Raw genomic sequence first — 20,263 nt, 5'->3', positions numbered from 1 at the left:
TCTCACACAGGCATAAAATAAATGAAAATACAAATAAATTAAAACAGCATTAAATTAAACCACAAAATTTAAGAGAGAAGCCTGTTACAGAAAAAAACCATAACAGTAATGACATATTTGTATGTCATGTTTTAAATAATACCCACACAAAACAGCATGAATCTAAAGTATTTAAATTATACATATGCAATGATTCTGTGTCCTAATATTATTTATCAATACTAGGAGTAAAACAAAAGTGCATAACAGTCATCAAATTATATGGACTAGACAGTGAGCACACTGTCATAGGCAAAACGGGAAAAGAAAACTTGACAGTTCAATGGTTCACATATACATTTAATGCATATACAGCCATGTTTGTTGATATTCCTTTATGGATGCAAAATGATGAAAATGATGACTAGACAAGGACATTTTGTCTGTCAACAAACAAAACAAACCAAGTGCATGGCTACTACAAATAAAACAGACAAAAGACAAAAAAGAAATAATCTATCCAAACACTGTGCATGGAAAGCCATCAAAAGTCATTGGATACTGACCGATGCACAGTTCTGTCCATTGCAGCTCGCCCGCGGCTGGTGGTGGGCCCATCATAAAATTCATCATCCAGGTCGCACTCCTCAGCCCCATCGTGCGAGTAGCTGTGCTTCATCACCAGAATATTCCTGCGGCCAATAGGGGTGGCTTGCAGAGGGAACTGGGGCTGTGCGGACGTCTCCATCTCTGAGAGAATGGCAGCAGCATCTCGCAGACTGAGATCACTGCGGCTGCCTCGAGTGCTGGACACCTGCGAGCCACAGTGGTGGCCGTGGATGCATTTGGAGGAGGTGCGCTGCAATTTGGGGAAATCCTCTGGTAACACCTCACCATCGGATGAGGTTGCTTGCCGTAGCGTGCACAGCTCATAGTGCGGGGGTTCAAAGGCCTCGTGAAGCAAGGTGGGGTCAAATTCGTCCCTGCGGATTATGTACTTTTTCCGTGGCTGTTTTATTTGAATGATTATCGACACGGTGAGCAGGATAATCACCACTCCGCAGGTCACTCCAATTATGGTTACATTGGTGTTGTCAAGGCTGTCCAGGATAGTGGCTTTTCTTTTCTCTGTGTGAGAGGAGCATAAATACTGTATGTGGTATAATGTTTTGAATCTAGAAAATAATTAAATGACAAATAATTAAATTAATATACACTAACGATCAAAAGTTTAGGGTCGGTAATATTTTTAATAAGCTGTCTTTTATGATCATCAAGGCTGCATTTATTTGATCAAAAATACAGTAAGAACAGTAATATTGTGAAATTTCACAATTTAAAATAATAGTTTTTTCGCATGAAGTAGTGTAGCAGCCTACTAAAAAAGGGATAGTTCACTCAAAAATTAAAATGCTGTCATCATTTACCTATGACACAAAAAAAGATATTTTGAAAAATGTATCTGTCACCCTCAGTTCTTCAAAATTATTATTTTTTGTTCCACAGAGTAAAGAAAGTCATATAGGTTTGGAATCAGTGTTGGGTTAACGCATTACTTGAGTAACGTATTCAGATTACTTTTTTCAAGTAACTAGTAAAGTAATGCATTACTTTTAAATTTACAACAAAATATCAAAGTTACTTTTTCAAATAAGTAACGCAAGTTACTTTGTTTTCCCATGTATTGACTGACAGCTCTCCTGTCGCCATGTTGAGAGAAATCACAAGCAAGTCCAAAGGTTATTTGATGATTGTAGTTCTAGACTTAAAGGATTAGTTCACTTTCAAATTAAAATTTCCTGATAATTTACTCACCCCCATGTCACCCAAGATGTCCATGTCCTTCTGTAAAAGAAATTAAGTTTTTTGATGAAAACATTCCAGGATTTTTCTCCATATAGTGGACTTCAATGGCCTCCAAACGGCTGAAGGTCAAAATTACAGTTTCATTGCAGCTTCAAAGCGTTCTACACAATCCCAGACGAGGAATAATGGTCTTATCTAGAGAAACCATTGCTCATTTTCAAAAAAAAAAAAAATACATACAGTTTAACCATAAATGCTCATCTTGAACTAGCTCTCTTCTTCTTTTTCTCTATTATAATTCCAGCAGTGTAGAAACTGCTAAGAGTATTACTGCCCTCCACTGGTCAAATTTTGTAATAATTATTATAAACTTGCACTAGCATATTGTATATGACAATTTAGTTCAAACTTTGACCTGTTGGGGGCAGTAATACACTTAGCAGTGTCTACACTGCCGGAATTCTAATAGAGAAGAAGAGAGCTAGTTCAAGATGAGCATTTATGGTTAAAATGTATAAAATTAAAAAAAAAAAATTAGAAAATGAGTGATGGTTTCTCTAGATAAGACCCTTATTTCTCGTCTGGAATCACGAAGAACGCTTTGAAGCTGCACTGAAACTGTAATTTTGACCTTCAACCTTTTGGAGGCAATTGAAGTCCACTATAAGGAGAATAATCCTGGAATGTTTTCATCAAAAACCTTAATTTCTTTTCAACTGAAGAAAGAAGTACATGGACATCTTGGATAAGTAAATTATCAGGACATTTTAATTTGAAAGTGAACTAATCCTTTATTGTGAACATTTACTCATCTCGCACAAAAACAGAGTCAGTATTCCTCAAAATGAGTAAAACAGTGAAATGAAATCTTATAATACTGCACAAAGCTGCAATAATTAAATATATTAAATTAAACAAATATACTTTATGTATTTAATCTCACTTTATTAAAGCTGCAGTCTGTAACTTTTTTTTGGTTAAAAGGTCCAAAATCAATTTTTGAGCAAGTACATAACCAGCCAGTTTTCAAAACTATCAATTATCTTGTAGCGATTCACAACAGTAAGCTTGTAAAAATGTTTTATAATAAGAGCGACATGGTGGATTTCAGCGGGAAATTCGAGCATGCAGCAGTTCGTCTTTGCGTCATTACATCACGTCTGAAAACAGAAAGGAAGGAGTCCCGTCCAGGCTAGTTGGTTTTATCACGTGAGGACGCTGCTGGTAGTGGCACATTTATAATCTTTTCTCACAATAGCTGAAATAATTAAACTTATCATTTTGATGGTGGATAGTAATCCAGAAAGGTCCATATGACAATCATCAGTGACAACTGGAGATTCACCCGTAGTCAAAAAAGCAAAAAACTTCAGACTGCGGAGTGACTACAGAAATTGAAATCTACAGGTAACTCTAATATACACTAAATACACACAGTCACGCAATGCTGATGTTGTTAACATTAACAATTTGAGAACAAAGTATAACAGTAATAATAATTTGCACGGTTTGACGTGATCTGAACTAAGCGATCTTTAGATTTAATCATCATTGGCAGCGCGATTTATTGTAGGCCTAATGCTTTTTTCTCCATTTGGTCAGAACAAAAGTGGCAGAAATGTTACTTACTTGTCCAGATAATATTTTCCAGTGAAAATTCGTATACAGTATCCACACCAGTGCGGTGATTGACAGCAAGCATTAGATTCATCCGCGCTGACGAGCTGTGCCGAGGCACAACGCACCTACAGATAACTGTTCCGCATATGACTGCAATTGCAAGTTTCAAACAGAGATGGCAACAAAGAGGAAAAATCGTGGACTGCAGCTTTAACCAATAGCTTTGCTTCTACTGTATCCTATTCTTCTGTATTTCAGAATGGCAGTACAGCTGAAAGGTTTGTTTGAGCTGCGCCCTCTACTGTACAGGTGTGAATTTGCATTTCTTTCAACCTGAGGATTATTCATTTCACTTTTGGTGTGAAAGGACCTTCACATTTGCCAATAATACAACTTTTTTGTTGTTATTAAAAAACAAGCTAGCCCAGCCCACGTGAGAAAAAGTAATGCAAAAGTAATGTATTGCATTACTTTCCATAAAAAGTAACTAAATAATGCAATTACGTTTTTAGAGAGTAATGCAATATTGTAATGCATTACTTTTAAAAGTAACTTTCCCCAACACTGTTTGGAATGACATGAGGTTGAGTAAATGATAACATTTTAATTTTTTGGATGAATATCCCTTTAATGTGCTTAACTTTTATTATTAACATTAGCTTTGTAAATACATTTATTTAAGTATTTCATTTTGGAATATGTGATTACATACCTTTGCAGCCATTCTCATCCCAAGGATAGACACAGTTTTGGATACCATTGCACACCAATGTGTGGTTAATACACATGTTGCTATGGCAGAAGAATGCATCTCCTTCACATGGAGCTGAAGAGCAAAATGATAATTATAGACGAAACCACATGAGACATTACCATATCATGCAGTAAAAACTGCTGAAGTGACTCAGTACAGCACCCATAATGTGTTAGTTCAAATATGCAGATAAAATAAGAGGTAAATCACAACTTTAATGCTAGAAAGCAAGCTATATGTGCTACTGAAATGTGTTAAGATTAAAAAAAAATGATTGAATGACTCACGCTCATGGAAGGTGGTGAAGAGGATACGGAATCGGCTCCTGCGGCTGGTCTCATCGGCCCACATGCGAATCACACCTACTGAAGTCAGCAGCATTACGTCATTGGCTACCGTGCTGCAAAATTTATTCTTCAGATGCTCCACCGAGCTGCTCCCATCATACACCGCCACAAAGTTACGCTTGCACTCGTTCGAGTTCTGCATCTCATAATCCAGGAAACGCAAATAGATCTGTGCAGGAGACACATTTATGTTGACATTTGTTTGTTTTTATTTTATTTATATTTTGAATTAAACATAATGGAGAATAACAGGATATTATTGGAAAGGGAAATGTGGAACAAGATAAACACTACTTAAAAGACTAGCTTAGACCAACATGTTGGGTTTTAATTTCATTGAATACACTTATGAATAGAGGTTTACCTTAGAGCCAGGAGGAGCTCTTATGAACCACCTGCAGTCTACAGCCTCTGTCTGCAACGCTTTGCCCTCTTTTGCAACCATTACAGACTCCACAATGCCCTCTGGCCCACTCATCTCAAACTCACAAACTACACCATTAAAACACAGTAATGTATCGTGGTGAACTGGTTTTAATATGCAGAGAAGGTCAACTTTAAAAAAAAAACAAAACATTTAACTTACCTGGAAGAGGTGGTGGAACTCCCATGTCCTTGAAATCAGGATCTGCAAAATACAAAAAGAGTGATTAAAGGTGCCCTCGAATGAAAAATTGAATTTATTTTGGCATAGTCAAATAACAAGAGTTCAGTATATGGAAATGACATACAGTGAGTCTCAAACTCCATTGTTTCCTCCTTCTTATATAAATCTCATTTGTTTAAAAGACCTCAGAAGAACAGGCGAATCTCAACATAACACCGACTGTTACGTAACAGTCGGGGTGTACGCCCCGATATTTGCATATGCCAGCCCATGTTCCCAACATTATGAAAGGTATTAGACAAGGGCAGCCAGTAACGTCTGGATGTGCACAGCTGAATCATCAGACTAGGTAAGCAAGCAAGAACAATAGCGAAAAATGGCAGATGGAGCAATAATAACTGACATGATCCATGATATCATGATATTTTTAGTGATATTTGTAAATTGTCTTTCTAAATGTTTCGTTAGCATGTTGCTAATGTACTGTTAAATGTGGTTAAAGTTACCATCGTTTATTACTGTTTTCACGGAGACAAGAGCCGTCGCTATTTTAATTTTTAAACACTTGCAGTCTGTATAATTCATAAACACAACTTCATTCTTTATAAATCTATCCAACAGTGTAGCGTTAGCCATTAGCCACGGAGCATAGCCTCAAACTCATTCAGAATCAATGTAAACAATGTAACAGTATACAATACTCACATAATCCGACGCATGTATGCAGTATGCATGACGAACACTTTGTAAAGATCCATTTGAGGGTTATATTAGCTGTGTAAACTTTGTTTATGCACTGTTCAAGGCAAGCGCGAGCTCCGTGGGCGTGGAGCAGGAGAATTAAAGGGCCAGTAGCCCTGAATCGGCTCATTTATAATCATGCCCCAAAAAGGCAGTTAAAAAAATTTATTAAAAAAATCTATGGGGTATTTTGAGCTGAAACTTCACAGACACATTCAGGGTTCACCTTAGACTTATATTACATCTTTTTAAAAAAGTTCTAGGGCACCTTTAAGGATTTGAATAAAGATCATATAACCCACAAAATAACGTATTAAATAAAGTGTTTTCATGTTCAGTAGCTTCACATAAAATTGTCCAAAATATCAAAATGTGTGGGTTCTTATTGCTGAAAAGATCTCTGCAGAACATGAATTTAAAGGTTTATGTTATGTTGTCTACCATAAAAAAAACCACTGGTTATCCCAAATTATCCTTCTGTGAAAGTTGCTTTAGCAATGAAAGTAATGCTGATTACGAAGCCTGGTGAGGACCAGCACACAAAACAGTGTAAATACACTACCGTCCAAAAGTGTAGGGATAGTAAGATTTTCTTTTGAGTAAATGTTTTCAACACAGACAATAATGATTCTTGAGCAGCAAATCATCAGACTGATTTAGAGAGATTTCTGAAGGATCATGTGACACTAAAGACTGGAGTAAAGGCTACTGAAAATTCAGCTTTGCCATCACAGGAATACGTTACATTTTAAAATACACATATTGTTCCGAATATAAGACGATGATTGTTTCTTAGAAATACATATGAAAAAACAGGTTTGTCTATAATATGTCAATAATACACCGGCAACAATAGGTGGTAAAATATACGTAAAACGAGTGTGCCAAGAAATACGGCATGTCAGAGTGTAATGTTAGAAGATCGCGAGTGCAAAAAGACAGTCCTAAAAAAGCTAACAGTCAAAGAAAAGCTTACCGTCTAAAGCCCTACGTGATTTTAAAACTTAAAACGGTACTAGAATAAGATTTCACTTCTACTGTTAATGAAATTTTGGTAGGCTGCATGGTTTTCAGTATGAGATAGATAGCCTAATTGTTATCATTCAGATGGGCTTCAGGTTATTTTTATGCTATGCCAAAAAGTTTTTATTTTAAAATGTTGGGACATTTTACCAGTACTTACCAAACTTTCAATAATTAAAATATGAAAAATATGCAATATGAAAATTATTTTCAAATAAATGCCTTTTCTTTATAAAACACAAGATTTGGTCTTTAAAAAGCATCTTTCCACAATGTACAGCTTTAAAAAAAGGGATGGGGGGTGTCATTATAATTAGGGTCTTTTTATATTCGGAACAATACAGTATATTCAAAAAGAAAACAATTATTTTAAATTGTAATAATGTTTCACAGGATTAGCCTACTGATTTTTACTGTATTTTAGATTAAATAAATGCAGCCTTGGCGAGCATAAGTGAAACCGACCCCAAACCTCTGGGCAATATAGGTTTACGTCTTCATAAGAACATGGGAAATATTTTTAAAACATATGTAATTTTATTACACTGATAGTTTAAAGACAAACACAGATAAATAAAATGCATTTTTTACTTCTCCCCCTGACCTTGAAGAACTTCTGTCCCAGGACAATCATTTATTTTCTTTTAGCCTAACTGAAACACATAGGATTAGGGAATGAAATGATGTCCTGAGGCTTGAGTCATGATTGTACGTGGATTAATAATCCCTGCTCCAGCCTCACACAGATTAGGCAGCACAGTGTGAGGAAGCAAAGTAATAAGATGTAGGTGTGTTTACAGAAACCTGTTCGTATTTTTTGCACAGTATTTCAGGCTTAAACAGTAAATAGGCTCTGGCCAGTTTATAATGTAAATCAGTTAGATCTAACTAGATCTAATTTATCATTTACAAAAAATTTAGAGTTCTTTAGGGTTTCAATCTAAAATCATTCAGGGATTCGCCATAATCCTCTCGTGTTTTCTTACCTCTGGCACAGCTTGGATAAGATTATTCTTTATGATGATGTAACAGAACGCATGGATGTAGGTCTCTGATAAATCTTTAATTTTTGATGTGCAGGATAATATTTTACAGTATTCCAGATGTACATATAACCAAAAATCATGGATTATAATCCTAAAATTAGTTTGCTTTTCAATTGTCATGATTAGAAAAATTTGTGTATAAAAAAACTGTAAAAAAAAAACTGTAAAAAAAACTAAAAAAAAAACTGTTTGGTTGGGTTTCCACAGTGTGTAGATGGCATAGGATTTTTGTGGTGATGCATGGATTTTTGTATGCTTCCTTTATTTCAGGACTCTCAAAATATACACTGCTCTGGACAATGATGTTATTGCAGGTGCATCAGGTTCTTCCTCATGTCCCTGCTTCATTACCGAAAACTGGACTGGATTTAGCGCTGAGAGGAGATTAGCATTGCTGTTCAGTGTTTATTAGGCAGCTGTGATGAACACTGGTGTAATCAGAATTTAAGTTTAGCCTAACATCACATAATCAGGAAGACCGGCCAAAACATCTGTCTCGAACCTCAGTCAAATAGTCAAAAAACACTTACTTTCATTTTTTCTTTGTCCGTTCATTGAATGATCTGATTATGGATTATAAATATTCTGACAGAAGATTTATGACCCCTTTGCAACCCAACAATAATGCATAAAACAAATTATTTTGGCCATCCCATACACTAATTCTTCATTGGCATTGATGGTTCAACAAAGAACCTTCATCATCCATGAAACCTTTCCAATGGACAACAAGTTTTTCTAGTGGAAAAACGTTCTTTAGATTATAAAATGTTCTTCACACTAAAACACAAAATGGTTCTTTTAAGAACCGTTCACTGAAAGGTTTTTTGGGGAAGCCAAAATAGTTCTTCTAGGGTATCACTGCGAAAAAACCCTTTTTTTATTTTTTAAAGTGTATATTTTCAATAGGATTTGGTGAAGCTAAAGTAGGAGGACAGAGCTCGGGACATGGAGCAGACTGAGTGTGCTCCTCTGAAGACAAGCTTTCATTAACTGGGATCAGAGACATCACAAACCTCCCCCACTCAGCTGCTGCATGTGTGCTTGCACTACAAATGCAGGGCCATCAGACCTGAGCACAGAACACAGCATTTACCAAAACAAGTACGATTCTTACGAAGAATAAATCACCAGTATGAAACCAACATTAGAACTGTGTATGCGTTTTGTATAGTCCAAAAGTCACAAAAATAAACAAAATCTGCAATTCAAAATACAATTTGAAGGATTTGTTCCCAAAAAGCTGGTGTTCTTACGTAGAACCCGGAAGCACTGCTCTGTGTTTACTATGTGAACAGTGTAGGAGACTGACACGGAAGAGAAGAAATTGTTGAATGAATGTTATTTTTGTTTGTTTGTTTTTTGCACACAAAAAGTATTCTCGTCTCATCATGACATTAAGGTTGAACTACTGTAGTCATATTGACTATTTTAACAATGTCTTTAACTTTTCTAGGCCTTGAAAGTGGTAATTACATTGCAGTCTATTGGTCCGAAAGCTCTCGGATTTCGCCAAAAATATCTTAATTTGTGTTCCAAAGATGAATGAAGGTATTACAGTGTGACGAGCAGGGCCGGTGACGCGAGTGATAATGAGCATCACCTGGCCTCGAGTCTCTCACGGAAGAGCTCCGGAGGCATAAAAGGAGGAGCGACGTCAGTGAAGGACGAGAGAGGACCAGGCCTGGACTTTATTTTATGTTTTATTATGTTTGTATGGCTGGCAGACGTCCGCGAGGGTCTGCCGGCATTACTTCCGTTTTGTTCTTTGTTTATTTTTGTATTAAAGTTTTGTTGAATGTTCGCCGGTTCCCGCCTCCTTCTTCCCGTATATACGAACTGTGTTACATACAGGTTTGGAACAACATGAGGGTAATTAATTAATGACAGAAATTTCATTTTTGTGTGAACTAACCCTTTAAAGCTGTAAGATGCTGAACAATTTAAACCAAAGAAACTTAAAGATGTAAAGTTTCCAGAATGTTAAAGGTGCTATAGAGGATGTTTTGTTTTATACATTTTTGCAATACTACTTGAAACTGTCTTTACTAACTGATAAAAGACTATTTATTTGGTGCACTAAAATGAATAATATTAATATACATCATCTGTGCACAAGGTCGGGCCTTAAAAACATCAGTCAATCATTTACGCGATCATTGTGTAAACGATTGGCCCTCTGGCTTGTCAATCACTGCCATGACGTTCCTTGTGAGAGACGTGCGCGGCTGCGCGCTCCAGTAACTTTCCACACTCCACAGGCGCCGCATGCAATGTTTTTGTCAGGAGACGGGAGTAACAACTGCAGATTATGAGTTACCTGCGGTGAGTCCGACATAATGAATCCACTAACACGACACAGCGAATGCCGGTGGTAAACACTCGTGTTCCAATACTCGTGCACGAGTTTTGGGAGGCGTTCCCTTGAAATGAGCTGTGAAGGAGAGGGGTTGTTCTTACGCATGCGCTCATTTCAAAAACTCACTAACAGTCTTTGGTTTCTCAGTCGACGAAAAGATCCTCTTTAGCACCTTTAAGTGTTTTTCCAGGTCACTGATCAAAAAAGTAAATTTGTGACACTGATCATGTGACTCTTTATATAGATGGTCAGATGTTCTTCCTCTGAAGAACAAGATGCTTCTTGGTTCAAGATCTGGGCAACATGATATATTCAGGCCCGGCACCATGGACATCCCTGTGACCCCCACCCCCCCACAAATTTCAACCGAGAAATGCGATTTCAGCCACCCAGTGCCTGTATATACCAATGGCACAAACAGAACTCTTACCTTGGGTGAAATTGTACCGAGCTGAAAATCCAGTGGCTTCTAGTTCACCATCTGCCACAAATTTTATCCAAAGGTATCGTCCACTGGACCTAACATAGGTCGGGCTCTCTTGTCCACAGTAACGGCCGATGATAGGAGAAAAGCTGAAGGGTCCATCCCTGACTTCAATGTGGTCAAACTTACACTCCCACGATGGCTCAATAGCATACTTTTCATCAAAATACAGGTCGATGCATTGCCTTGGAGAAGCTATGGCACAATTAAAACTTTGAGTTAAATATGGAACTATAACTCCTTAACAATGGTCAGAATGTAAGCTGAGTAACCTTCAATTATGTATATGCATTCTCGGTCAGGAGGATATTTCTCTGGATAGTTAGGAGATGTAAAAAGTCCTCCATCAGGCTCTTTGACCCAAGAACCGCACAATCCCGCCGGTGTCACACCTGAGTTGTTTTCAACTGGGGAATCAAAGCGTTAGAAAGCAAAAAGACTGCCGTGAGATTAAAACTACTTGGATTAAACAATACACTGTAAAAAATGACCGTGATTTTAACAGTAAAAGACTGTAAAAATGCTGCGGTGAAAAACTGTTAATTGGTTTACAGAAAGTTTCCGTACTATATACGTTGAATAACTGTAATAGATCTAACGGTACATTTAATGTAATTTTACGGTAAAATACCGTTAAATTCACAGTTTTTGAAAGTGAAAAATAACAATTCATTGTAAAATTTACAGTGAAAAAAACGTAAATTCACATTCCCACAATTCCCTGTGTGACACTTCACATTTAATATATTTTTGTTGAAATAACTCTGTTTCTTCTTAGTTTTTCTCATTTTTTTCTAATCAGTTATGTACATTAGGGTTTTATGTTACATCTAATGTTGTTAAATTAATGTTTATTGCATTTTTCATGCATGCAATTTCATGCATGTTACCATGATGGTGTTTAGTGTGTGTGTGAATGACACTGTGTGCACCTTCTATATACAGTGTTGCCAGATTGGGCGGGTTCCCGCCCAATTGGGCTCCTTTTGGTCACGTCCGACCGGAAAAAAATGCATTGGGGCGGGTCTTTAAAATTTGGGCTGGTTTTTGATGCAACAGGCGGGTTTTTATTTTTGACTATAAACAGTATTCTTTATTATTTTTTTAATGAAAACTAACTATAAAATAAATTATATAATTTAGGATGACATTTAAATTAGGTATGGTTCAGGTTAGCCAATAAGGTTCAGGGGAATCCTGTCCAATCAGACTTCAAGCTTGATTGGCGGGTTGTTGTAGGCTAATTCGTTATATCGTCAAAACTGCATTATCATCATCAGTGATCATCATTCATCATCATCATCATGCCAAAGTGGGTTAAATATAAAAAGTCCTACAGAAAGGAATGGGAGAGCGGATAAGTCAACAATGCTGACTCATCTCTCATCTCCGCAGTAGTGGACGCGCCTATATACAAGTTTCATATGGATTACATAATCTGAGAATATTTATTTTCCATTTGAATTGGCTCGTTTAAAAGTAGACATTCCAAGCTATAGATATATTTCTTGTGTCTGTGAGGAAAGCAGCCTATACGATGAGTTTCGGTTCATGCTTGTTACGAGCTCAAGTTCACCGAGACCGAGATCAGAAAACGCATCCTGATTGCTTTCATTGTTTTACAAAAGCACAACGTTTTGCTGTTATTGTGAGTTTACAGAAATAAAAGTAGACCCTTTACATTTTGCATTACTCTTATCTATGACCAAAAATGTCGGAGTATTTTAAGTTAAGTGCAGTGATCACACCGGCGCCTCCATGTCATGCAGTAAACACGCTCTCCACACAAACACTTGGATATGCCAAATAATAGCGCACATTTATCTATAGGCAAACATTAAAGAGAATGGACTAAAGTGGCGACTTACATGTTTCAAGTGATAAGCCATATTTGAGGTCGATAAATGATAGGTGAATGTTTGGATTTCCTGCAGTTAATGATCTGTGCCTCTAGGACTGCGTGACCTCGCCACTTCCTGTGGAGATTTTTTTTTCTGCGACTAACCGATTAATAAAATCTTGGTCGACCAAGCCTCTTCAAGCTGACTAACGGTCGACTATTAGGGGGCAGCCCTACTAGTGACGATTCAGTGTATCATTCAGTCATTATTTTATTTAAAATTAAAAGAAGGAAAAAAAAAACGAGAATTCATGTTGAATCGCCCAGTGGTCTATAAGTTAAATAATAATAATAATTTTAATAATGATAATATAAAAAAATTAATTAGTTGGTAATTAAGCACAAATTTGTAAGTAGCCTACTAATACAAAAAGAAAAGTATAATGAAATGATTTGAGAATTGGCCTATTAGAAAAGAACTGTAGTTCTGACAATAGTAGCACAAGAACAATAAAAAATGTTGTCCCCTTCTGAGGTTTCCGATGTAGACCTTGTGTTTTAATAAAATTATCATTTATATATAAAAAAAAAAAAAAAAAAAAGATGCACTGGATATACTTGAGGCGAGCCTGGTGCTCTCCAATGTGCGATGTGTTAGTCTGGTTGTTTAATAATAATAATAAAAAAAATTGTGTGTTTTATTCTATAACAGTTTTAATAACAGTATGTATTTTGGGCTGGTATTTTTTGAAATGGGCGGGTTTTAAGCTGTAGTTGGGCTGGAAATCTTTAGTCCAATCTGGCAACACTGTCTATATATTAGTATTGTCCTCCTCAGCTTGTGGAAAATCTGCTTGTGATGAACTTTGATTCATCATGTGACTCTTATCACCACTGTGTTTGGTGACTGTCAGTGTATTATATAGGTACAAAACAGATATTAGTACTTCATTAGGTTGGTAAATCACCATTATATCAGTTAATGAAATATGCTATTTTACCGTAAATTTTACTGGGATTTTTAAAATGTAAAATTCACATGTAACTCCGTAAGTATGTTTACGGTTTGATATCATTTTTACAGTATTGTTCTGGTAGCCACAGCTGCCGGTATTTTTCCGTAGAAACAACGGGATTTTTTTTACAGTGTACAGTGTGCATTGTTAGAATCAATCAATACTGTTTTTGCATGAGATCACAATGCCCTTCTTGCCCACTTAAGATGAGAGATAATTACCTGAAACTCTCTTCGGTGCTGTTGGTGCTCCAGAAAATCCCAGATTGACAAGACTTGCAACAACTGCTAAAATGAATAATGACCAGAGATAATGATGGTCAAGAATAGCTTGCTTCATGCTTAAACAGTTCTTAAATGTGCCAATACAACTCTAATGTACAGTATACTGCCTTTGCATTTAGTGTTTATACTGTATAAAGTGTCATTTCTATCTATGGCTTTTAACACTACATCACGTCAAAATTATGGCCAACACACACTTTCCTCAGTCAGTTATGACATTATAGTTTCTGTATGTCCCGCAGAGTACATAAATAAAGAGCAAATAACAAAAAAAATCAATAAGAAAAGACATGTTGATTTGCGTTTTCCAACTTTATCACCACTATTGAGTGTTCTAACTGCCACTTGAGGTTTAGTGATAAACTTGCTTTCGTGTAAACATCAACATTGCAAACAAAATTACACATTAAATATAAGAATATGGTTTAAACTTTAAGGGGAACATGTATATTGTTCCCAATAGGTTACTTGGTCGATAGCAATAAAAAGAAACATAACATTTATGTTCGTTTTCATAAGCTATCGCACTGTTTTGATATTTACTCACCAACAAGCAGTTTCACCCGCGGCACCATGATTCTCCCAAAGGGTTTCAAATTTGAATTCCATGAAATGCAAATTGTAGTGGCGAAGCGAAGGATAAATTTGAGAGACAATATAGCTACAATAATAAGCAGTCCGTCATTAGAAGAGGCTGCTTAATGGACACGATACAGATTATGTGAGATTCATTGCAAAAAAAAAAAAATAATAATAAAAAATTTGATGCTATTCCCAGAACTCACGGTGTAGTTGAAGACTTGTTTGGTGGAACAGGTTGAACACATCTGCGTAATCCGCCTCAGTGCACAGAAGACCTGCGGACACGAAGAGTGGATTAACAGGATCCCTTCTCTCATACGTGGACAGACTTTGCTAACATCGTCGTGAATATTCTAACAGACGAAGTTTGTCCAAGTGGTTTTAACCAGTGATTTGCTGATTAAAGTAATACATGGTACACTTTTAAATATGTGTGTCTGTCGCGTGCAAAATTAAAATGTGAGTTTTGTCAAGTTCCTATAGTATATGACAAAAAAAAAAAAAAAAAAAAAAACTTTATTCAATGTGGATAGACCAACAAAGTTTGTGTAGGGGTTGGGCATATGGCCCACCTTGTTCATACAGTCAAAGGACAGACAGATCATTAAAAGTTTGTATTTTTAAAATTTTGTTTATGCTATTAGAAACGAGATAGACATGAACAGGCATTCTGTCATGTGGTATTTGAACATGTAAGAATGTCAATGTTTCATTTTCCACTATAGCAGCATATTAGATGCACCTAACGACACAACTGTGCTCAAACTAGAAACTAGACGTACTGAAATGTGGAGGAAAAATTGAAAAACAAGACACTAATATGCTCCCAAATGCCTTCTGCTAAACTGGCATTCTCTGTGGGACTACTTTTCATCAGGATCTTGTTAACAGAAGAAAGAATGGATGCCTTAAAACACAGGGAAATACTGTAAAAGAACCTGCTTCAGTCTCTCATCTTTCAGCAGTACAATGATTCTGTTAGCATACAGTGTCAACAAAACTCTTAATTGAAAAGGTATGGCACTAAATGAAATTTGTGGTGTGCAAGTATGATAAATGTAAACAATCTGCAGCAAATGTGCTTTAAAGAATGGCCCATCACACTTTAACATATTGCAAAACTGGTGCATATACAGTACCCCAACTGATTTAAAGCTGTTAAAAAGTGACTCTACAAAATATGTCACATAAAAATGTATTAACAGTTCTCCACTGACCGCTAAAGCATATTTTATTTTCATAAGGTTATGTAAAAAAAAATAGTCTTGAAATCTGGAACATCACAGAACTAAAAATAGGCTACTGTAGTATTTTAGGTTCAAAGACAAAAACAACCAGGATGTTTTTAATCATATATCATGCTATCTTTCTAATTTATATGCAAGTGTTGCTGGCTGCAGATACTATACTTTTCGATAACCATAGCTTTAAGAGTTGCTACGTTCCTTTTTTTTTTTTTTTTATCCAATATAGGTACTCAAGTACTTGGCATGGGATGTTGTCCTATGGTGTGACATGCTAATCTAAATCTAATCTAAAACAGCATTTTACTATTTTGTTTATAATTATTATGCATGCAGCATTTATGAACTTGTATTGAATATTGAATATTGTATTTTTATTTTTTTTTTTTATCTTGCACTGCAAGACCAATAAACAGGTGAAGGCAAAAAATGGATCACTTTTTATTATACATTCAATTAACTTTTCACCAGTGTTGGGTGTAGATGCATTACTAAGAAATTAATTAATTACTTTTCCCTTGAAAAATAAAGTGATTATTAATTTTTCTGTAATTTAATTACAGATATTTCTGATGTACAGACAATATAAAACAATAGTGGATTTAATGTCAAAATCTTGTTCAACTGGTCTTCGATATGGGATTTAGAAAGTAATTATTAATAAGTAGCCTAATGCAATACATTTCACTGCTTTTAACCTAAAATTTGATGTTGCTAAAAGAAAAATCCAAGTTATGATTTAGTCGCTTAGGGTTATATGCTACATATTTCATTTGATTAACACATTTTCTACATGTGTGAATTCGAATTTGAAGTGCTAAATATTTCGCTAGTTTTAATATAATGCTTTAATATCTTTTTACAACCACTGGATGGAGCAATAGCACATCATATTCGTTTTTTTGAATACCTCCAGAACAAACGATGATATGTCATAGAGGAGACAGCTATTGCCCTCTTACAGCTGGCAATATTAAATTACATTGAAATTCATTTAGCCATCAGTAAATGCTGAGCAGACTTGAATTTTAACACTTTACACTTTATGAAGTAGTATCCTATAACAAGACATTTAGCCTACTTTACAGAAAATTGGTTACAGTGATTTTAATGAGCCTGTGTATAGTTTAGCTGTGATGCATCAGTTTTGAATTTGAACCTGATTCGAAAATTATTGCGCAATAGAAACTTTAGCATATGGTATTTTTTAGGGCGTTTTCAGATAAGGCGTGCGCGCTGTGGATGAGAGAGAGAGAGAGAGAGAGAGAGAGATGGGGGGTGGGGGGTGCTCTGTCGTCTTCACTGATCTCCTAAGAGTGGTCGTGAGTATTTTTGCTCTTCCACAGTCATGTTGAGAGCCAGGGAACAGGGCTCTTTGGCCGTACTGGCCTCCACCCTTCTTTTGGGATGCGGCGTTGCCTTTTCCCTCGGACAGAATGACACAGAACCGGTAGTTTTGGAAGGAAAATGTTTAGTTGTGTGTGACTCGAACCCGTCCGCCGAAGGAGGAGTGACCTCGTCGTTTGGGATATCTGTCCGCGCTGCTGGTGCTAAAGTGGCTTTTTCTGCTGTCAGAGGAACTAACCATGAACCATCAGAAATGAGTAACAAGTCCATGACGATCTACTTTGATCAGGTCAGACCCTGCTTTCACATGTACGCATATCTGTGCGTTAAGTTGGCTGTAACATTTCCCCCCTCAAAACATACGTTAACTTAAGTGAACACACACCTCTTTCCAGGTACTAGTGAACATTGGAAATCACTTCGATCTTAAGGCGAGTGTATTTCAAGCTCCTCGGCGAGGCATTTACAGCTTCAGCTTTCACGTCGTGAAGGTCTACAACCGACAGACGATCCAGGTGAGTCTATCTGTTTTCATTTACTTCTTTTTTATCATTGCAGATATTTATTATTCATTTCTGACTATTGCAATTGCTACTGGTACCTTTTCCAGTTTTGCTAAGAATAACTCATTTGACACTACTACTCATTCTTTAATTTAATAGTTACATCTTGCAGTTTTCTTAGTAGTGATTGAATAGGATTCATTAGACGCTAAGTATTCCAACAGTAACAATTATCTTACTAGTAAGATTTTAATTGAACGGTATTCTGACTAGTCATTTCATATGACAACACAATGGTAACTGGTAAAATAAGAAATGTTACTAGTAATAAATAAATATGTACTGTATATATTAAATAAACACTTGCAAAGCTGGAATAGATGTTAGTATCTATTGTGCTAGTTTCTAGTAACTAAGAAATAGTAAAATTGGAATAGGTATCAGCAACAATTGGAAGTCATTACTAGTCTAAATGCATTATTTCAATTGGTAACTTCATACCAGTAAAACAAAATAGTTCTATTGTTGGAATAGTGAACAGCAAATGAATATTTTTATAATACTAGTGGCTAATTAAATTGAGACAACTGCCTAACAAGTACTAGAATCTAATGAACAGTTACAAGTGAAATTTAAATGATACTTGAAATGATTCCATAGTTTCATTTTATGAAGTAAAGGTTAATCTGGCTTGTTATAATGCATCTGATCACATCTTGTGTTTCCATGTCATTAGGTCAATCTGATGCATAACGAATACCCAATAATATCCGCGTTTGCCGGTGATCAAGATGTGACCCGGGAGGCAGCGAGTAACAGTGTTCTTCTTCACCTGGAGCGTGAAGACAGACTCTATCTCAAACTAGAGAGAGGGAACCTCATGGGCGGGTGGAAGTACTCCACATTCTCTGGCTTCCTTGTTTTCCCTCTCTGATTGAATATAACTCACTTTAAATGGCCCAGACTGAAGACCAAGGGACATTTCCATATCTGCTTTCAAAAATAAAGGTAGCAGAGAGAACATGGAATGCATTCTAGTTTACTTTATTTATTGTTAGGATCTGAAGAAATGTAATGAGTATGTGTGGGTGTGTGTGTGTGTGTGTGTGTATTTGTGAGATGTAAAAGCAAGTAGGACTGTGACAATATTTGGACGAGTTGATGTCTGATTATTGCTTCGGGGAAGAGTGGTATGTTATTGTCAATGACATTTTTTGCATTCAGATGTATATTTTGCACGAATTGTGTTTTGTTATGTGCTCGTCATTGTATTTTTATTTATTTTTTGCATAGCCCTTATAAATTCGATGTTCAATATGAGCGAAGTATAAGTACAAAAACAGCCATTTCTCTTTAATAGTTGTTTGGCTGAATGCATAGATAAGCAGTGATATCTTGCATTTTTATATTACTTGAATGTAAATATACCATATCATAAACATAAGGAATGTATTTAAAAGCTCATTTAGGACTCGAAAGTTTTATTTTGCAAGAAGGGAATAAAGTCATTTAAGAGAGAGAGTGGAAGAAAGAGAAGAACTCAACGCTGTCCGTGGTGCTGAACAACAGCTATCCATCAAAAACTGTACACATGTGAATAATGATTATTTAATGCTAGAAACATGCAGTGTAACGTATATCAGTTACATTCGTCTTGAAAACCTATAGTACGTCACCATTTGAGAACAGCGTAGATGTTTAATGGCCACTATAGTTAGACTACATCTCAGATTCAGTTGGTGATTTTATAATCGTAAAAGTTGTATTAAAGAGTAATTTTGTACCATGAGTGTAAACATATTTTTAAAACATATCTGATTAAGTCTATCGACAGGGGGCAGTTTTAGGAAGGATGAAAGCAACACCCACCTACAGAGATCAATATGTGCACAAACTGGAAAGATATAGACACCATGCAGATTTGTTGTCTCTTTATTTAGGGCAGGGCAATGTGTTTCAAGATTCAGTCTTACGCAACATTGAACTTTAAAGATTTAACATTTATAGCTTTATATATATTTCAAAGCATGGCTGGGAAATGGGATGGAAATTAGGTAATTTATTACCATGGGCACAATTAAAAACTGTGAAGACAGCATTATTTGGAGGTGAAATGCAAATGTGATGAGGTATGAGAATGATGTGGGTGTTAAGTGTTAAACAGTGAAATGTTGCTTCCAAGAGTAGAGCTTAAAAAGACACTATCACATATTTTCGCTGATCAAGACCGTGTCACATTTTATTGTATATCATATTATATATAGTTTGAGATGTTTCAGGGGGTTAGATAATATTTAAACATTTCATGTTTGAACTCATGACCAGACCGTGAACCTTTATAAAATCTTCGAAAGAAGGAAAGAAAGAAAACAATCTCTCTCTCTCTTGTCTCTCATGCTACTGTCGTTTGATTTGGCTTGGAAGTAAACATCGGCCAAAGGCTAAAAGCTGTCTAATGCCTCTATCTGACCTTTCTTTTTCATAAAGATGATTAAGAATGAAAGCATGACTCAACAGCACATGTCATTGCTAGGTCACTAAACATGACTTTGGTTTTGGGGGAAAAAAATGCAGAAAAACTTTTTATGCATAATTCTTTCATTTGTCCTTTATGAACACAAATCTTGTTTCTGTAGACATAATGAATTCTTATATACACACACTTTACAATAAAGTTCCAT

At 36.0% G+C, this 20,263-nt stretch overlaps 2 protein-coding genes across 2 annotated transcripts; one reads left to right on the top strand and one right to left on the bottom strand.

Annotated features, from left to right (window-relative positions):
* Nucleotides 1-421: 421 nt before the first annotated feature.
* LOC137002984 (neuropilin and tolloid-like protein 1) lies at nt 422-14,507 on the bottom strand. Its single transcript, XM_067362977.1, has 9 exons — nt 14,454-14,507; nt 13,844-13,909; nt 11,039-11,173; nt 10,713-10,961; nt 5,093-5,134; nt 4,871-4,998; nt 4,447-4,675; nt 4,118-4,231; nt 422-1,107 (listed from the first exon to the last, which is right to left on the bottom strand). The coding sequence occupies exons 1-9, from the start codon at nt 14,479-14,481 to the stop codon at nt 524-526; spliced, it is 1,575 nt and encodes a 524-aa protein (XP_067219078.1). The 5' UTR covers nt 14,482-14,507; the 3' UTR covers nt 422-523.
* Nucleotides 14,508-17,080: 2,573 nt separating this feature from the next.
* cbln2a (cerebellin 2a precursor) lies at nt 17,081-18,516 on the top strand. The gene is made up of 3 exons (XM_067362978.1): nt 17,081-17,368; nt 17,475-17,594; nt 18,319-18,516. Exons 1-3 carry the CDS (start codon nt 17,081-17,083, stop codon nt 18,514-18,516), a joined length of 606 nt encoding a protein of 201 aa, XP_067219079.1.
* The last annotated feature ends 1,747 nt before the right edge of the window (nt 18,517-20,263 follow it).

This window comes from Chanodichthys erythropterus, chromosome 16 (assembly GCF_024489055.1).
Source record: "Chanodichthys erythropterus isolate Z2021 chromosome 16, ASM2448905v1, whole genome shotgun sequence".
NCBI lineage: Eukaryota > Metazoa > Chordata > Actinopteri > Cypriniformes > Xenocyprididae > Chanodichthys > Chanodichthys erythropterus.
This window is presented reverse-complemented; position numbering and strand designations above follow the sequence as displayed.